Source organism: Mesoplodon bidens (genome assembly GCF_964165515.1).
Source record: "Mesoplodon bidens genome assembly, chromosome: 4".
Classification (NCBI taxonomy): Eukaryota; Metazoa; Chordata; class Mammalia; order Artiodactyla; family Ziphiidae; genus Mesoplodon; species Mesoplodon bidens.
Window position 1 is genome coordinate 160831015 of NC_138160.1, and position 18083 is coordinate 160849097.

The 18083-nt window shown below is 36.3% G+C and overlaps 1 protein-coding gene across 3 annotated transcripts in view; it reads right to left on the reverse strand.

The window, feature by feature from the left end:
- The window catches only part of RANBP17 (RAN binding protein 17), a 315037-nt gene that overhangs the window by 279560 nt on the left and 17394 nt on the right, over nucleotides 1-18083 (reverse strand). For all 3 annotated transcript variants that reach the window (XM_081232575.1, XM_081232574.1, XM_081232576.1), the window contains 3 exons: nucleotides 9828-9994; nucleotides 6120-6185; nucleotides 1058-1162 (listed from right to left, as the gene is read on the reverse strand). In XM_081232575.1, coding sequence (XP_081088701.1) covers nucleotides 1058-1162; nucleotides 6120-6185; nucleotides 9828-9994 — 338 coding nt within the window. The remainder of the gene's footprint in view (nucleotides 1-1057; nucleotides 1163-6119; nucleotides 6186-9827; nucleotides 9995-18083) is intronic.

Below are 18083 nucleotides of genomic sequence, written 5' to 3' on the forward strand. Positions count from 1 at the left end.
CACCTTCTAAAGTTGTAAGAGGTAACTTTAGGACAAATACTTTACAGAGCACAAATGTATAAATGTACAGGATTCGTCAGCTCAAAGGAGCAACTGGAACAAGATGAAAATATAATATTCTTCAAGAAAAAGTAGGGGAGCTTCATGCATAAACAATACACATTCAGCTAACAAAGGTTCTCAGAGCTGTTTGAATGTGGGAGGACACTCACAAGCTCCTGGAGAACAATCCCGACCCCCTCAAAATGTTAATTCTGACACAACCAGAATAGATTATTATCTCCTAGAGATACAATGTGAAGTGGTTAGTTAAGGATAGAGATGAAACAAGATTGGTCACGAGTTGTTAATGCTTAACTGGTTACTGGGTCTAAGGGAGTTTATTATACTATTCCATCTTCTTGTGTATATGTTAAAATTTTTCATACTAAAAGAAAAATTTTTAAATAGAGGAACTTTCAGTCTGGCCTAGTGTGGCAGTTACCATGTTACTATATCCCAGAACTTAAATAAGCAGAAACTAGTGATTAGTGGAACATACTTTGGGAAATGCTCTACTACACCAATTAACAAGCTTGAGCAGAATGAGGCAGTCCCTGTATTACAAGAGAACACAATATAATTATGTATCATACTATGAACAATAGGGCACTAAGTAGCAAACGGGAAACTTTTATTTTCTAAAGAAATTATTAAAGTCAACTATCTTGGCTCCACTCTGAAAACATCTTGATAAATGATGAATTAGGAAAACGTGCCATCATTTCATTGTTCATCTGCACCCCGTTAAACCATGGGCAGGGCAATGCAGAAACTAAGTCTCAATCAGCTGCGGGAATAAGTCATCTACAGTAGGAAGATAATGAAACTACTGTCTAAAGACAAGTTACTAAATTCCCTTTGGATCTTACTTTATTATACCCTGACTAGATAAAAGTGAATTTTTTGGAACCTCTTAGAGATTTGTGCCAATTAATTTGTACTTAAATTAAACGGGCACAGGGGAATTCATCTGAAATGCTTCTGAAACAGTAATGTGAATTATTAAGTAACTTACCTCCTTGAGAAGAGAGCATGCTACCACTAAAAGGTCTCTAAGAGAAGTGTCACGAAATGAGGTAGCTGTTTTCCTGTGCTTTGCTGAAGGCCTAGAATAATCGACCTAAAAAGTTCAAGATGAACGTATTTAACCAGACTTGCCAAACAGCAAAGCAAAAATTCACTGTGTAAGAAAAGGGATGAAAATAAGGATGAAAGAACCATAAAGCATAGAGCTAAAAGAGCTTTTAAAACTCTACTAGTGTAAGTGATTTCAGGTTACTCGAAGAGCTAACAATGGCAGAGCCACGACTAGAACCCAAGGTTCTGTATTGCTTTAATTCGTTGCTCTCTCGATAAACTATACTGATGCCACAATCGAAAGGCAGAATTGGTCATACTTTCAGAGGCAATATAAACACAGATTATAAAATAATAGATGGATACTATCAACTCCTGAGTCATGCATCACGTTTCGCATTAGGCAAGTAACAGCTTCCCTGTTCCTCAGGCTCCACCTGTAAAATGGGAAATCTCTGAGATAATCCTCAAATTCTAACTTTCTGTGAATCAGCAAACTGAATCAGTTACGATTCTTCTATATGAAAGTGATATTTCTATATATATCAGATATGTCACTGATTCATGTATTTTGATATTCTAAACACAAAAACCAAGGCAGGAATTATAAATAATCAGAAATTGGATTTATTACATAAGCAACAGTATATTCCCCCTGAATATTTTATTAGTTAATAAAAAATAATTTTTAAGAATAAGTTTACTAAGACTAGTTCTTGAGCCTCTAATCTAAAATATAATATGGTAAAAACTACACTATTAGTACCATTAATATTTCCATTTATCACTAGGAAACAGCAAACAAAGCTGAAATCTGATACCCAAACAATTATTAATACCACAGGCTACAGTGGCTATAGCATTCCTTTCGGTATCCGAAAGATGAAAATAAACCATTTTCCTTCCTGATATTTATAGATTTGAAAAAAGTAGTGAGATCAAAATTGATTACCTGACACTTCCTAAGCTCCATCATATTATACTTAAATGCCACATTTACTTATAGAAACATGAAACATAACAGAAGCCCAAAGTGATTACAGAAAGCAGTTACTGGAATCTCTACCCACTATGTAAGATTCAAGTTAGCATTTCCAGCATTTCCTCCTTCGTTTAAATCAAACGTCCATCTCTCTCTCCTTCAGTTGGTCTGTCTCTTCAGTTTCCCTCAATATATAAAAATTTCTCCTTAATACAAATTAATAATAGCCTACAGCATTATAATCTCAACTTACGTACTCTTCACAAATTATTTCACTAAATCCTCAAAACTAACCTGTGAGATATAAATTATTCTCTTTTCACAGGCACACCATATCTATAACACTGAGGGAAGAACCTTGGGTTTATTGAGCACTTGTATGTACTAGGACCTGTGCTAGTAACTTATCTAATCTTAATAAGACCCAAGGAAAATGTCATGATTGCTTTACAGATAGTGATATGTAAGTTTAAAGACATTAAGAAGTTTGGACAAAGCAGTAGGAAATAGAGCTAAAACACAAATCAGGTCTTATTTCAGAGTTATCTTCACGGCATACATGCTTATTCTACTTGGGTTATTTATTTAGATATCCAATTTTTTTGAGAAGAGGGATTATGCATCCATTTTCTACTGCATAACTATGTCTCTACCATGTAGGCAAAGAATATTTTACTTCTTGATGATTACATATTGAATATACTGCAGGAACACTAGACTTACCTTCTACAAAAGCATGGTAACATACAATTCTAAACTTTTAAGAAACCTCAAGTTTAGATCTTTTTCTTAGAAGATACATCCTATTATTGACCCTACATGAATTTACCTGGCTCACATTTGACAATTATAATATTTGATTTTCATTATGCATTGTAGATCTCCCTATTGCCTGGTTCAGAAGTACTTAAGAAATGCTAGTTGAAATTGTTAACGCTCTAAAATTAGGCTCAGTAAAATGTCTCCACAGAAGCCATGTATTTTTTACCATACAAAGTCAAAATCACACTTCAGAGCTTGAAGCTTTTTTCAAAAGGTACCTAGTTCTACACAAGATAAATGTGGAACATCTTGTGACAGAAAGTAAGAAAATGTTCGAAGGATGGTGAATAAATATCAAATGAACAGAGATGCTAGCCTGAAAGGGTTCCTAATGGCCAAATTTGGGAAAATTTGGGCATCAAAATATAATGTAAGTAACAAACTATAACCTATTAAACAAAGTTAGAAACCAGGAATCCAAACTGATAGAAATAATAAATGAATAAATTAAAAGTTTAATGAGGAATAAGGTATTTTCAGAGTCTTAAGCTACTTGCCCACAAAATACTCATTATTTACAAAGGGGAAAAGAATAAATGTACAGTTGGAGAAGCCTGGTAGAGACCATCTTAGTCAAGTGATCAAAGTGAACATCATTAGTGATGTAACAAATCAAATCATGTGCTTCCTCAGAGGAGGCAACGAGAAAACCACAGATCAGCAAGCACATCAGCCCACCTGCAGCGCTCAGAGCCAGACCTCTCAGCCAGCTGGGCCGGGACCAGCCCCGACAACCAGTATGCCTGCAGCAATCCTGGCCCAACCACAACAGGAGGGCACATGCAGCCCACACAAAGGAGGAGGAGCACCTGGAGCACCCGGCTCTGGTGACCAGGGAGATGGTACCCCGGGCCCCACAGAACACCTTTTATGTTAAGACCACTGTTTGAAGACCAGGAGATGTAGCTGATACACCTACTACATAGAAACAAACACAGAGAGTCAGACAAAATGAGGAGGCAAAGGAATACCTTCCATTTGAAAGAATCAGACAAAACCCCAGGAAAGGAACTAAACAAAATGGAGATAAGCAACTTACCAGATAAAGAGTTCAAAGTAAGTGATAAAGATGCTCACCAAAATCGGGAGACAAATGGATGAACTCAGTGAGAACTTCAACAAAGAAATAGAAAATATAAAAAAGAACCAATCAGAACTGAAGAATACAATAACTGAAATGAAAAATATACTAGAGGGAATCAACAGCAGACTAGAGGAAGCAAAGGAATGGATCAGCAATCTGGAAGACAGGGTAGTCGAAATAACCCAATTGGAACTGCAAAAAGAAAAAAGAGTTTTTAAAAAATGAGGATAGCTTAAGGGACCTCTAAGACAACAACAAGCATACTAACATTTGCATTATTATAGGGGTCCCAGAAGGAGAAGAGAGAAAGAAAAGAGCACAGAATGTATTTGAAGCCATAATCGCTGAAAACTTCCCTACCCTCAGTATCAAAAAAAAAAATCTGAATAAAAAATAGGCAGAGGACCTGAATAGACATTTTTCTAAGGAAGATACACGGATGGCCAACAGACGTATGAAAAGATGTTCAGTATCACTAATCCTCAGGGAAATTCAAATCAAAACCACAGTGAGATATCACCTCACGTCTTCCAGAATGGCTATTATTAAATAGACAACAAATAAGTATTGGCAAGGACCTGGCAAAAAGGGAACCCTTGTACACTGTTGGTGGGAATGTAAATTAGTATGGCTGCTATGGAAAATAGTATGGAAGGTCCTCAAAACATTAAAAATATTGGGTTGGGCAAAAAGTTTGTTTGGGTTTTTCCGTAAGATGTTTTTTGTTTTTGGGCAAAAAGTTTGTTCGGGTTTTTCCGTGGAAAAACCCGAACGAACTTTTTGGCGAACCCAATAGCACTACCATATGATCCAGCAATTCCACTTCTGGGTATTTACTCAAAGAAAACAAAAACACTAATTCAAAAAGATATATGCACCCCTATGTTCACTGCAACATCAATTACAATAGCCAAGATATGGAAGCTACCTAAGTGTCTATCAATAGATCAATGAATAGAGTATGTAGTATAAATACACACAATGGAATTACTCAGCCATTAAAAAAGAATGAAATCATGCTGTCTGCAATAACATGAGTGGACCTAGAAGGTATTACGCTAAGTGAAATAAGTCAGATAGAGAAAGACAAATACCATCTGATTTCACTTATATGTGGAATCTAGAAAACAAAACAGAAAGACTCACAGATACAGAGAACAAACTGGTGGTTGCCAGAGAGGAGGCGGATGGGGACTGGATGAAATAGGTGAAGAAGGTTAATAGGTACAAACTTCCAGTTATAAAATAAATAAGTCTCGGGGATATAATGTACAGCATGAGGAATATAGTCACTAATATTTTAATAACTTTGTATGGTGACAGATGGTTACTAGACTTATGTGGTGATCAATTCATATATATATATATATATATATATATGTATAAATGTCAAATCATTATGTTATACACCTGAAACTAATATTGTATGCCAACTGTACTTCAATTTTTAAAAAAAGATGATAAAAGTTCTTAAATATAAATAATACATTCCCCTTTATTATAACATTATTCCATGTAAAACCCAACTTCTGCTTTTGTTCTGTTTAGAACCATGTTAAATACAAAAATGAACAGGAGCAGGTGAGGATGTGCTCAGCTGCTGAGTTCATAAAGGCGTTGGTGGGGGGTAAGCATAGCTTCTGCAAACTCTCCTTGTACGGGTGAAACCCATGCTAACAAGTAGCAAAGTGCCAAGTAGCCTGTTCTTTGTTGAGTCATGCTGTGTATCCATTACTGAGAATCAATTCACCAAATTGCTAAACTGCTTGTCTTTTATATGTAAGAAAATAAAGGCTTGTTCCACTTTTGCATATAATTTATTTTTACGATTAGTATATTACTATATATAGAGAGGATAAAAGGACGATTCTCCAATTGCCATGGAGAGAGGACCATGTCTAATTTCCTGTTCTTTATAGTACTTTATACTGTTACTGTCATTTTCAGTAACAATAAAAGTGTTCCAATACTTTAATTATCCCACCAATAAAAGACACCCCCCCCAAAAAAAAAGACTTGCTTATTCAGAGTTTTAAGCCACACAAAGATTTTACATCAAAGAAATGACATTACTTAGCAAACTTCATGTCACCATTAGATGGAAAGGCTTACCAGGTTCATTTCCTGAGTCAATTCTGAGAGGATTATTACTCCTATTATGCAGTGTTCCACAGTACCCTTTGGAGAAAAAAACAAGTTTAGCCTAAATGGAGACAAATGATTGGTTCTTAATGTGTAAACCAGGTAACATTTACAAGTAATTAAATACTGAAACATCACATTTTCTTAAAATAGATCTATTAAAATATATAGAAAAATCACTATGAGGTCCACAAATAAAAATACTGTCAAGCTCATTTTTTTGAAGGATAAATTTAGGTATAGAGTTGAATGGGAAAAAAGCTCACCTACCTTAGAACTGTATGATACTCTATAAAATGTTTTCAGCACGTAGGACTTACAACAAGCTAAACCTCAAAATACAGGAGTGTAGTTTAACACTTTTCATAAGACCACGAATAAGAAAGAACAAAAAAACATTTTTAGCTCTGTAAATTTGCTTGAAGATAGATGCATTCAGTAAATAATTAATAACTTAGGAACTAATTTAAATCCCTCAACCTAATACCAGATAAGATCACTTAGGCCCTTTTAATATTATTTAATAGTGCATGTATATGCATTTACTAAGGATATATAATGAAGGCTTGTGAACTGCCCAATGCACTGGGTAAATACATGACTATCAATACAGTATGATGTTTTAGTGTAATCAGCTTCCAATTTAATCTCGATAACTTCCTTCAAATCAAAATTCAGATTTTATATGCACATTACTAACAAATTACCCAACTGCAAAATCACACTGGAAGTATGAAAATAAAAAAATCTAACATCCAATTACAGTATAATAATTTTAAAGAAGCAATACAGATGATACACTTTTCAAGCCTTAATTTTATAGCTGGTCATTCCTTCTAACTATCACAGAACTTCACTAACACTGGGTCACTAGGTGTAATTAAATTCAAATTATTTCAGAATAAAAAAATAAAAGAAACATCCATAATTTTTGCTTTTTTTTTTTTTTTGACTGTACTGGGTCTTCGTTGCTGTGCGTGGGCTTTCTCTAGCTGCGCCGAGCGGGGGCTACTCTTCGTTGTGGTGCGCGGGCTTCTCATTGCGGTGGCTCCTCTTGCTGTGGAGCATGGGCTCTAGGCCAGTGGGCTTCAGCAGTTGTGGCACGTGGGCTCAGGAGTTGCAGCACGTGGACTCTAGAGCACAGGCTCAGTAGTTGTGGTGCACAGGCTTAGTTGCTCCGTAGCATGTGGGATCTTCCCAGACCAGGGATCGAACCCGTATCCCCTGCATTGGCAGGAGGATTCTTAACCACTGCCCCACCAGGGAAGTCCAATTTTTGCATTTTAATTCTTTATGGCCTTTTAGGACAATTGGAACTCTATGATAAACTACAGATTTCACATTACTGAAGCATCAATCTTCTGTGTAAACCAGGCCGATGCTCCTTAACATGTCATTCTCTGACCAACTGTTAGTCCATGAATCTGCTGGTAGTCTGCAAATTTGATTCTAATCTGAGAATGGTTTAATACTGGTCCATGACAAAAGAGTTTGCACCAAAAGATAAAACAGATAAGTCACTAAGTACACTGTTTAGTTCAGCTGACATATTTTTCATAGCAAGTCTCTCTTGATGACGGAAGCACCATGTTGATTTACATTCTGACATAAACTCCTTATCTTGCTGTGAACCAGCAATCTGAATAGCACTGTCCTATATTACAGTAGTATCTCCTGGGTATGTATGTAGAAAGGAAGCATGTAAATGTTGGAAGTGTGGCAGCAATAAGGTTACAATAACAGAGAAAAGAAGATATACAAAATTTCAGGCCACTAAAAATTTAACAAACTTAAAATAATTTTTAGTACAAAATTCACAGAAGCTGTTATTACCCAAAGGAACCACGCGGTACTATTTTAGAGTAATAAAACACTAAGTCAGTTGTCTTTCTCATGATTCAAGGTTAGGTTAAGTCATATACCCAGAGAGCAAGTGCTTTTTTTGTGATACTGTAATAAACTTTGAAGAGAAAACGTTTTCTGTTTCTTCTGGTCTTCCAAAACTGACAAAAGCACACTAAAGCCCAACTTAAGCTCAACTTATCAGCCATTGAAAAGGGAGCTTGAGAAATGTTAGCCAACAAGAATGATTTCATTTCATTCAGTTTTCAACCTTGATTTTATTTTAAAAGAACTGTGAAGTCTATTCTTATTTACACTAATGATTCTTTTTTTTTTTTTTTTTGCGCTACGCGGGCCTCTCACTGTTGTGGCCTCTCCCCTTGCAGAGCGCAGGCTCTGGACACACAGGCTCAGCGGCCACGGCTCATGGGCCCAGCCGCTCCGCGGCATGTGGGATCTTCCCGGACCGGGGCACGAACCCGTGTCCCCTGCATCGGCAGGCGGACTCTCAACCACTGCGCCACCAGGGAAGCCCTACACTAATGATTCTTGATGAGCTGTGTACAATCTTAGTAAAGGACAAGAGAAGGGTGCTATTGTGTTAGTCAAAATTATATGCACAACTATAAAGTGAGAAACTCATGTGTCACTGAATGAACTATTCCTCTGTCCCACAGCAGATCTCCTCAGGGCTAAAAATATACTTACTCTTGTGATATTTTAGATAATCAAATATTTGTTAACCAGGATTTTAACAATATGAATAAAAGAGAAGCAGAATAGTCTAGTGTTTCATATTCTGAGGTTTCTAGCATTACAATGTATGATGGAGTTACATCTTACATAGGGATTAAATCTGACAGTTACTGTATAAGCAATAACATCTCAGAAAGTCCAAACAGCCCCCCAATTGCCAATAAACCAACACTGAACATCTATTAATCCAAACTGCCAGTTTTTCCTTGAGAACTGTAACAGATCACTGCTTCTTCAGCAGAGCGCCAACTAAGGTACTTCTCCTGTGATTAGGGATAACACTTGCATGAAAAAGTATGTATCTTTAAATATCTGAATCATACTAGGCAGGGCATGATGGTCATCCTAAGAGGCATACAGGAACAGAAAAGAGCAGATTTAACTTTCCCATATCACACCCCACAACATAAAATACTATGTGGAATGGCAAGTGGAATCACTGGCACCGTTTAAATTAGTGTCCTCTTGCTTTTCTTTTCTTTCTTTCTTTTTTTTTCAGTCCAAATACCTGAATTTGTGTAAGTTAAATGTATGTTATAACTTTAATCATTTAGGTTAAAAACATTCTTGAGAGTTTAGTATGACTCAATGTGGTATAATGTAAAAAAATTTTTAAATATATATGTCTTAAGTTAGAAAACCTGTTAAAGTACGAGCACTGTGCTTTACCAGATCACTATGCAATCCTATACAGATTACCTAACTTTTCTAAGCCTCAGTCTTCTCATTTACAAAATGTAATTCCCTTCACAGAGATGTAATTAGCATTAAATTAGATAATACATGAAAAACATTATACACACGTTTTGCATATATGCAATACAAAGACACACGTGGTTACAAATGACAACATATATTTCTGAAATTATAAAACATTATAATTTGCGTTCTTCTGGTTTGGAAGTTATATGACATGATCCTCTTTTCCTGGCAATAAAAAATACAGGCTCCAGAGGATAAATAATAAACCATAATTAATATGGTTCTGATAGCCACAAAACCAACCATATAACTTTAAGCAGTTTTCTAAACCAAAAAAACAACTACTGATGTTCTTATAATGTAATAATGCCTTCTTACCTGAAGAAACTTCTTCACATCAGCAATAATTTCTCTGAAGACAAACTGGTCTTTATGAACCTCAAACCACCCCGATTTAGTAATTTTAGCAGTGACTTGAATTAGAGCTTGGATGACAAAGGGAGCCAGCTTGGGTTGTGATGCCACATAATTAAGAATGTAGTTTCCTGTAAAAAAATATTGTGATCATTTGGACTATTCAGTAACTTAATGTGAATAATGTAAAAACAGGTAGTGATGACAACACATTCTTTGACAAAAAGTTAATCCCTTTCTCCAACATAGGTACTTATTTATATAGTCAGTTCTCCTATAAGGGTTATTTGGAAAAAGCAAAGCTGTTCCAATTCAATTGATATATTAGGGGATAATATGAGTATAATGTGAATGTCACTTCCATTTTTGCATAATTTCATTTAGAAAGAAACACTAGGTGAATAAGGAAAACGGCAACCAAGCCAAACAAACCAAGCCATACTCAAAATGCATATATCTACTAGCTATCTCAGTTCATCTCATGTGTTATCAGACTCATCCGTTTTGGTGTTACAATTTCCATTCTATTTCAGATCACCTTTCTTCTACCTTCATAGTAACTCACAAATTTCAACACTTCAATGAGTTATTTGTTGAAGTGGGCCCCCTTCCACAAACTTCAGGTCTTCTTCAAGATAAAATGCTGTATTTATTCTACTATTTAGTATTTCTTAACCATTTAACATGTGCAAAACTCTACTATGTCTTTTATTAGATTTCTATCCTTTTTTTTAATGTATCATTGACAAAATGTTTCAATTTTATTTCCATAATCCCATTTCTCTAATAAGCCCTGTGGTTTTACTACATATCACTGCACAGCATAGTCACTTTTAGGAATACATATATCATGTTATAGCAAAACTGACTACACACTATCTGGCTGTTTAAGTGGCAGAAAAAATACAAATAATATAATGTGATAAAATAAGTACACAAGTTAAAGAAAGTACGAACAGAAGAGTAAAGCCTGGAATAAAGTTAATATACCCAAATCATTAGAAGTGGGTAGCAGGGCTTCCCTGGTGGCGCAGTGGTTGAGAATCCGCCTGCCGATGCAAGGGACACGGGTTCGTGCCCCGGTGTGGGAAGATCCCATATGCCGCGGAGCAGCTGGGCCCATGAGCCATGGCCACGTCCGGAGCCTGTGCTCCGCAACGGGAGAGGCCACAACAGTGAGAGGCCCGCGTACCGCAAAAAAAAAGTGGGTAGCAAATTCAGCTATGAGCTTCCTAATGGAGGAGTGATTGAGGTAACAAATGGGCCACAAAAGTCTGTCAGAAAAACGGAAGAAAAAAAAATTTTAAAGGGAAAAGATTCCATTTCTACTTTGGCCCCGAAGGCCAGCATACCATTTGGGAAAAGAGTGAAGAAAAAGTAAATATTAATACTTCACTATTTAACTAAAAGCAGCCTTAATGGAAACAACCCCAAAATTCAAGAAAACTTTCAACAGCCGTTCTTGACAACTGTAATGAGACCTTGATATAAAAAAGAAAAGTTCTCATGACTAGCACATTTCAACCTTAATTTTTATTAACATTAAAAATACACAGTTACACAAATACTATTAAAAAGCACAGATTTTCCTAGCATTAAGATAAATCTGAAAGAGGTTTCTGCTATGAATTAAAGTAATATGGTTCTAATTCAAAATGAGTCATGTACCAAAATGTTCACTGCAGCTCTATTTACAATAGCCAGGACATGGAAGCAACCAAAGTGTCCATCAACAGATGAATGGATAAAGAAGATGTGGCACATATATTCAATGGAATATTACTCAGCCATAAAAAGGAATGAAACTGAGTTATTTGTAGTGAGGTGGATGGTCCTAGAGACTGTCATACAGAGTGAAGTAAGTCAGAAAGAGAAAAACAAATACCGTATGCTAACACATATATATGGAATCTAAAAAAATAAAGTAAAAAAGTGGTCATGAAGAACCTAGGGGCAAGATGGGAATAAAGATGCAGATCTACTAGAGAATGGACTTGAGGATTCTGGGAAGGGGAAGGGGAAGCTGGGACAAAGTGAGAGAGTGGCATGGACATATATACACTACCAAACTTAAAACAGATAACTAGTGGGAAGAAGCCGCATAGCACAAGGAGATCAGCTTGGTGTTTTGTGACCACCTAGAGGGGTGGGATAGGGAGGGTGGGAGGGAGGGAGATGCAAGAGGGAAGAGATATTGGGACATATGTATATGTATAACTGATTCACTTCGTTATAAAGCAGAAACTAACACACCATTGTAAACAATAAAGATGTTAAAAAAATAAAATAAAATAAAGTAATATGGTTCTCTTAAGCTTCATTACATGTAATCTTTTATTTCAATAACAAAACTTATGAAAATGACACTGCCTCCTGAACATAAAAGAAAATCTGGTTTATTGACTTCTATTATTTTTATTTTTAGTATCTTGAAAAATTTTAACCTGGAGGGAATGTGAGGAATCTATATGTAGAGGTAGTGGTAACCACTGGGAGGGTAATCTCAAAAATAATAAAACAACAAAACAGGAGACAAACCAAGTTTCACATTTAAGTTAGGTACCTTAAGCACACCTTCCCAAACTCCCTGAGCAAAGATACTAGCTAATAAGTTTATGATCTAAGGCAAAAAAATTTAACAGACTGTATTTCTGTTTCTTTAGTTGAATGTTTTACATAAAATATTCTCACGTTATGCTTATTACATGACCTATAACAGTGTTCCAGTTTAATAAGCAAGAGCCAATGATAACAATCAGGTAAAACAACAGCAATCTCATCACCACCAGCCCAAGATAATAGGGAAAAGCCATACCAAGAAGAAAATGAAATGTTCAGAAAGACACATGGGAGAATGAAATAAACGGCTGGAAAAATTCCCCAACAAAAGTTAACAGAAACTTGGAAAGCTATGCACTAGAGGCTCTTTGAGTGTCAAATGCCTATATGATAACAACAACATTTAGCATTTATGAAACAAGTTAGAAATTAAAAGTGCTTCCCAGAAAAAAAGCTTTATGTAGCTCTCACAGCAATGTGAAGATATTGCTATTATATTACTATTACTATTATTCTGTTTCCTAGACAAAAAAATATGAAGGTCAAAGAGGTGAAACAACTTCTCACAGTGGCCAAATCAGGTTGTTTTGGTTTGAGTCTGTTTCCTGCTTTCAAATACCGGTCAAACTATATATTTTAGTAATAATTAGTAATTCATAAACTCTACTAAGTCCAAACTTGTAGACAGTCTTTTGGAGTTTACTATCATTAGACTGAAACTTTAGGTATTACACATTATAGAAATTTAATATGAAATATTTTTGACTGATTAATTGAAGTCAAGTAAAAAATATGCCACAAAGTCTATCAGAAAACATACAAAAAGAATATAAAAGAAAGGGGATAGACTCAATCTCTACTTTGGTCCCAAAGACTAGCATGTTATTCAGGAAAAAAAATGAAGAGAAGGTAAATACCTCAACATTTACCTACAAGTGCTTTGATGGAAACAATTCCAAATGCTGTGAACACAAAAATTTGACCTATAATCTCTGCCTTGAGAGCTAGCTTATAAAATATTTGGAGGGAGAGACAGAAAGAAACTACCACAAGAAGATCAAGGTAAGACTTATGAGGTGAAGATGTGGAGAAACTGCAACGTTCACACATTGCTGCTGAGAACGCAAAATGGTATAGGTACTTTGAAACATAGTTGGACAGTTTTTTTAAAAGTTAAGCATAAACTTACCTATGACCCAGCAATTTCACTCCTAGGTATCTACTCAAGAGAAATGAAAACGTATATCCACACAAAGACTTGTATGTCAATGTTCATGGTAGCATTATTCACAGTGGCCAAAAAGCAAAAACAACCCATATGTCCATCAGGTGGTGAATGGATAACAAAATGTCACACATCTATACAAGGGAATATTATTCTATAATAAAAAAAATGAAATAGTGATACATGCTACAGCATGGATGAACCTCAAAAACATTTTGCTAAGTGAAAGAAGTCAGATGTAAAAAAACTACACATGATAAGATTTTATTTATATGAAATATCCACAGAAGGTCAATCTATACAGGCAGAAAACACCTTAGAGGTTGGTGGTATGGGAGCAGGACTAACTGTAAATGAGCATGGGGATTTTGGGAGGGATGATGGAAATGTTCACACAACTCTGTAAATTTACTAAAAATCAAAAATTGTACACTTAATAAGTCAGAAAGAGAAAGACAAATACCGTATGCTAACACATATATATGGAATTTAAGAAAAAAAATGTCATGAAGAACCTAGGGGTAAAACAGGAATAAAGACACAGACCTACTTGAGAATGGACTTGAGGATATGGGGAGGGGGAAGGGTAAGCTGTGACAAAGCGAAAGAGAGGCATGGACATATATACACTACCAAACGTAAGGTAGATAGATAGTGGGAAGCAGCCGCATAGTGCAGGGAGATCAGCTCGGTGTTTTGTGACCGCCTGGAGGGGTGGGATAGGGAGGGTGGGAGGGAGGGAGACGCAAGAGGGAAGGGATGTGGGAACAGATGTATAGGTATGACTGATTCACTTTGTTATAAAGCAGAAACTAATTAAAAAAAATTGTACACTTAAAACAAGTTAACTTTATGGTATATAAATTATACCTCAATAAAGCTGTTTGAAGAGGGGAGTTAGCAAGGAAGGAAAGAGGGAGGGAGGGATGGAGTCAAGGACAGAGAAAGGGAAGGAGAATTGATCGACTTATATAGGTAATTAGACTTAAGCTACACTTTTATTTGAATAGAAGATTAAAAGGACAGCATTCCAGGCTAGAGAAACAAGGTAAGAAAAGGCACCAAGGCAGAAATAACATCGCATGAGGAAAATACCTTCTGGTACAAATAGGCTAGTACCAACGAGATATAAGGCTACAAGGACGGAACGATCCATCAATTACAAGCTCATGAAAGGACTTGAATGCCAGGCTGAGGAAATGGTATTTAATTGATGAGCAATTGTAAGCCATCGTTAATTATACTAATAAAGGTAGAAAACAGTGTGCTGGACACAGAGAACAGGCAGCAGAGTTAATGTTGGGAAATAATGAAATATGTAGTCTGGGACCATATCAAGAAAGAATGCGAATTTTAGAGTTGATGTAATAAAGACAATGTGACTTTGAGGCAATCTTCACATTTTCCATTTTAACTGACATACCAATTATTCTATTGACACATGTCAGACATGTCATAACATTCTAATCTACTTGCAGAAGAAAGAGTAGTAAGTCAAACCCAAGAAACTCATAAAGGAAACACATCATTTGTTGCTTGAAATTGTACGGTAGGTTTCTACTTTTCTCTTTTTTCCGAATTTCCTTTAATGAGTGTACTTTTTTTTTTTTTAAGTATCCATTTAAAAAACATAAGTGAAAGAGACAATCTGATAGGCCCATATCTATTAAATTAATTGAGTCACTAATTAATAACCTTCCAAAACAGCAAGCACCAGGCCCAGATGGGTTCACTGATGAATTCTACCAAACATTTAAGAAAGAAATTCTACCATTCTCTACAATCTCTTCCAGGAAAAAGAAGGAGAGGGAATTCCTCCTAACTCATTCTATGAGGTCAGCATTACCTTAACACCAAAACCAGACAAAAACATTACAAGAAAACTTGTAGTTGAGCCAATATCTCTCATCAATATAGAAACAAAAATCCTCCACAAATTATTAGCAAAGCAAATCCAACAATATATAAAAAGAGTTATATACCACAACCAAGTGGCATTTACCCCAGGTATGCAAGCATTGTTCAACATTTTAAAATCAGTGAATGTAGTCCATCACATCAACAGGCTAAAGAAGAAAAATCACATGATCATAATAGATGCAAAAAAAGGATTTCAAAATATCCAACAGCCATTCATGATAAAAACTCTCAACAAACCAGGAACAGAGAGGAACTTCCTCAACTTCATAAAGAACATCTACAAAAAACCACAGCTGATGAATAAAATCAAAGAAATAAATAAATGGAGATATATTCCATGTTCGTGGACAGGAAGACTCAATGTCGTTGAGATGTCAGTTCTTCCAGAACTGATTTATAGATTCAATGCAATCCCAATCAAAATCCCAGAAAGTTATTTTTTGGATATTGACAAATTGATTCTAAAGTTTATACAGAGAGGCAAAAGACCCAGAATAGCCTACACAATACTAAAGGAGAAGGACAAAGTTGGAGGTCTGACACTACCTAAGTTTAATTTTTATAAAACTATAATAATCAGGGCTTCCCTGGTGGTGCAGTGGTTGAGAGTCCGCCTGCCAATGCAGGGGACACGGGTTCGTGCCCCGGTCCAGGAAGATCCCTCATGCCGCGGAGTGGCTGGGCCCATGAGCCATGGCCCTGAGCCTGTGCGTCCGGAGCCTGTGCTCCGCAACGGGAGAGGCCACAACAGTGAGAGGCCCGCGTGCCGCAAAAAAAAAACAAAAAAACAAAAAAACTATAATAATCAAGACAGTGTGGTACTGGTGAAGAACAGACAAATAGATCAATGGAACAGAATAGAGAACCCAGAAAGAGACTCCCATAAATACAGTCAACTGATCTTTGATGAAGGAGCAAAGCTAATAAAACGGAGTAAAGATAGTCTTTTCAACAAATGGTGGCAGAAATGGACCTCCACATGCAAAAAAATGAATCTAAACACAGAACTTACACACTTCACAAAAATTAATTCAAAATGATCACAGCTCTAAATGTAAAATTCAAAACTATAAAAACTCCTAAAAGATAACAGGAATAAAATCTAGATGACCTTGGGTTTGGTGATGATTTTTTACAAACAACAACAAAGGCACAATCCATGAAAGAAATACTTGATAAGGCGGACTTCATTACAATTAAAAGCTTCTGCCCAAGAGAATGAGAAGACAAGCCACAAACTGGGAGAAAATCTTTGCAAAAGACCTATCTGATAAAGGACCATTTACTAAAATATACAGAGAATAAGGAAACAAACAACCTGATTTAAAAATAAGCAAAAGACCTAAACAGACACCTTATTAAAGAATATATACAGACAACAAATAAGCATATGAAAAGATGTTCAACATCATATGTCATTAGGAAACTGTAAATTAAAAACAGTAAGATTCTACTACACACCTATAAGAATGGTCAAAATCCAAAACACTGAAAACACCAAATGTTAGCAAGGATGTGGAAGAACAGGAATTCTCATTCATTGCTGATGGGAATGCAAAACTGGTACAGCCCCTTTGGAAGGCAGTTTGGTGGTTTCTTACAAATCTAAACATACTCTTACCATACAATCCAGCAATCACTCTCCTTGATATTTACCCAAATGAGGTGAGAACTTATGTCCACACAAAAAACCTGCTTTATAGCAGCTTTATTTGTAATTGCCAAAACTTGGAAGCAATGAAGGTGTACTTCAAAAGGTGAACAGATAAACTGTGGTACATCCAGACAATGCCACCTCAGTCAGCATTAAAAAGAAATGATCGGGCTTCTCTGGTGGCGCAGTGGTTAAGAATCTGCCTGCCAATGCAGGGGACACGGGTTCGAGCCCTAGCCCGGGAAGATCCCACATGCTGCGAACAACTAAGTCTGTGCACCACAACTACTGAGCCTGCGCTCTAGAGCTCACGTGTCTAGAGCCTGCGCTCCACGGCCAGAGAAGCCACCGTGATGAGAAGCCTGTGCACTGCAGCAAAGAGTAGCCGCCGCTCACCACAAAGAAGAGAAAAGCCCGGGTGCAGCAACAAAGACCCGGTGCAGCCAAAAAATAAAATAAATAAATTTTTTAAAAAAGAAAGAAATGATCTACCAAGCCATGATAAAACATGGAGAACCTTAAATACATATTACTAAGTAAAAGAAGCCTATCTGAAAAGGCTACACACTGTATAATTTCAACTACATGCATTCGGGAAAAGGCAAAACTATGGAAAGAGTAAAAAAGATCAGTGGTCGCCCGGAGTTAGAGGGGAGGGAGGGATGAATAGTTGGAACACAGTGGCTTTTTAGGGCAGTGAAACTATTCTGTATAATACTATAACGGGGGATATGTGTCATTTATACATTTATCCAAACCCACGGAATGCACAACACCAAGAGTGAACTCTAATATAAACTACGGACTTCGGGTGATGATGATGTGTCGGTGTAGGTTAATCAACTGTTACAAATGTACCCAC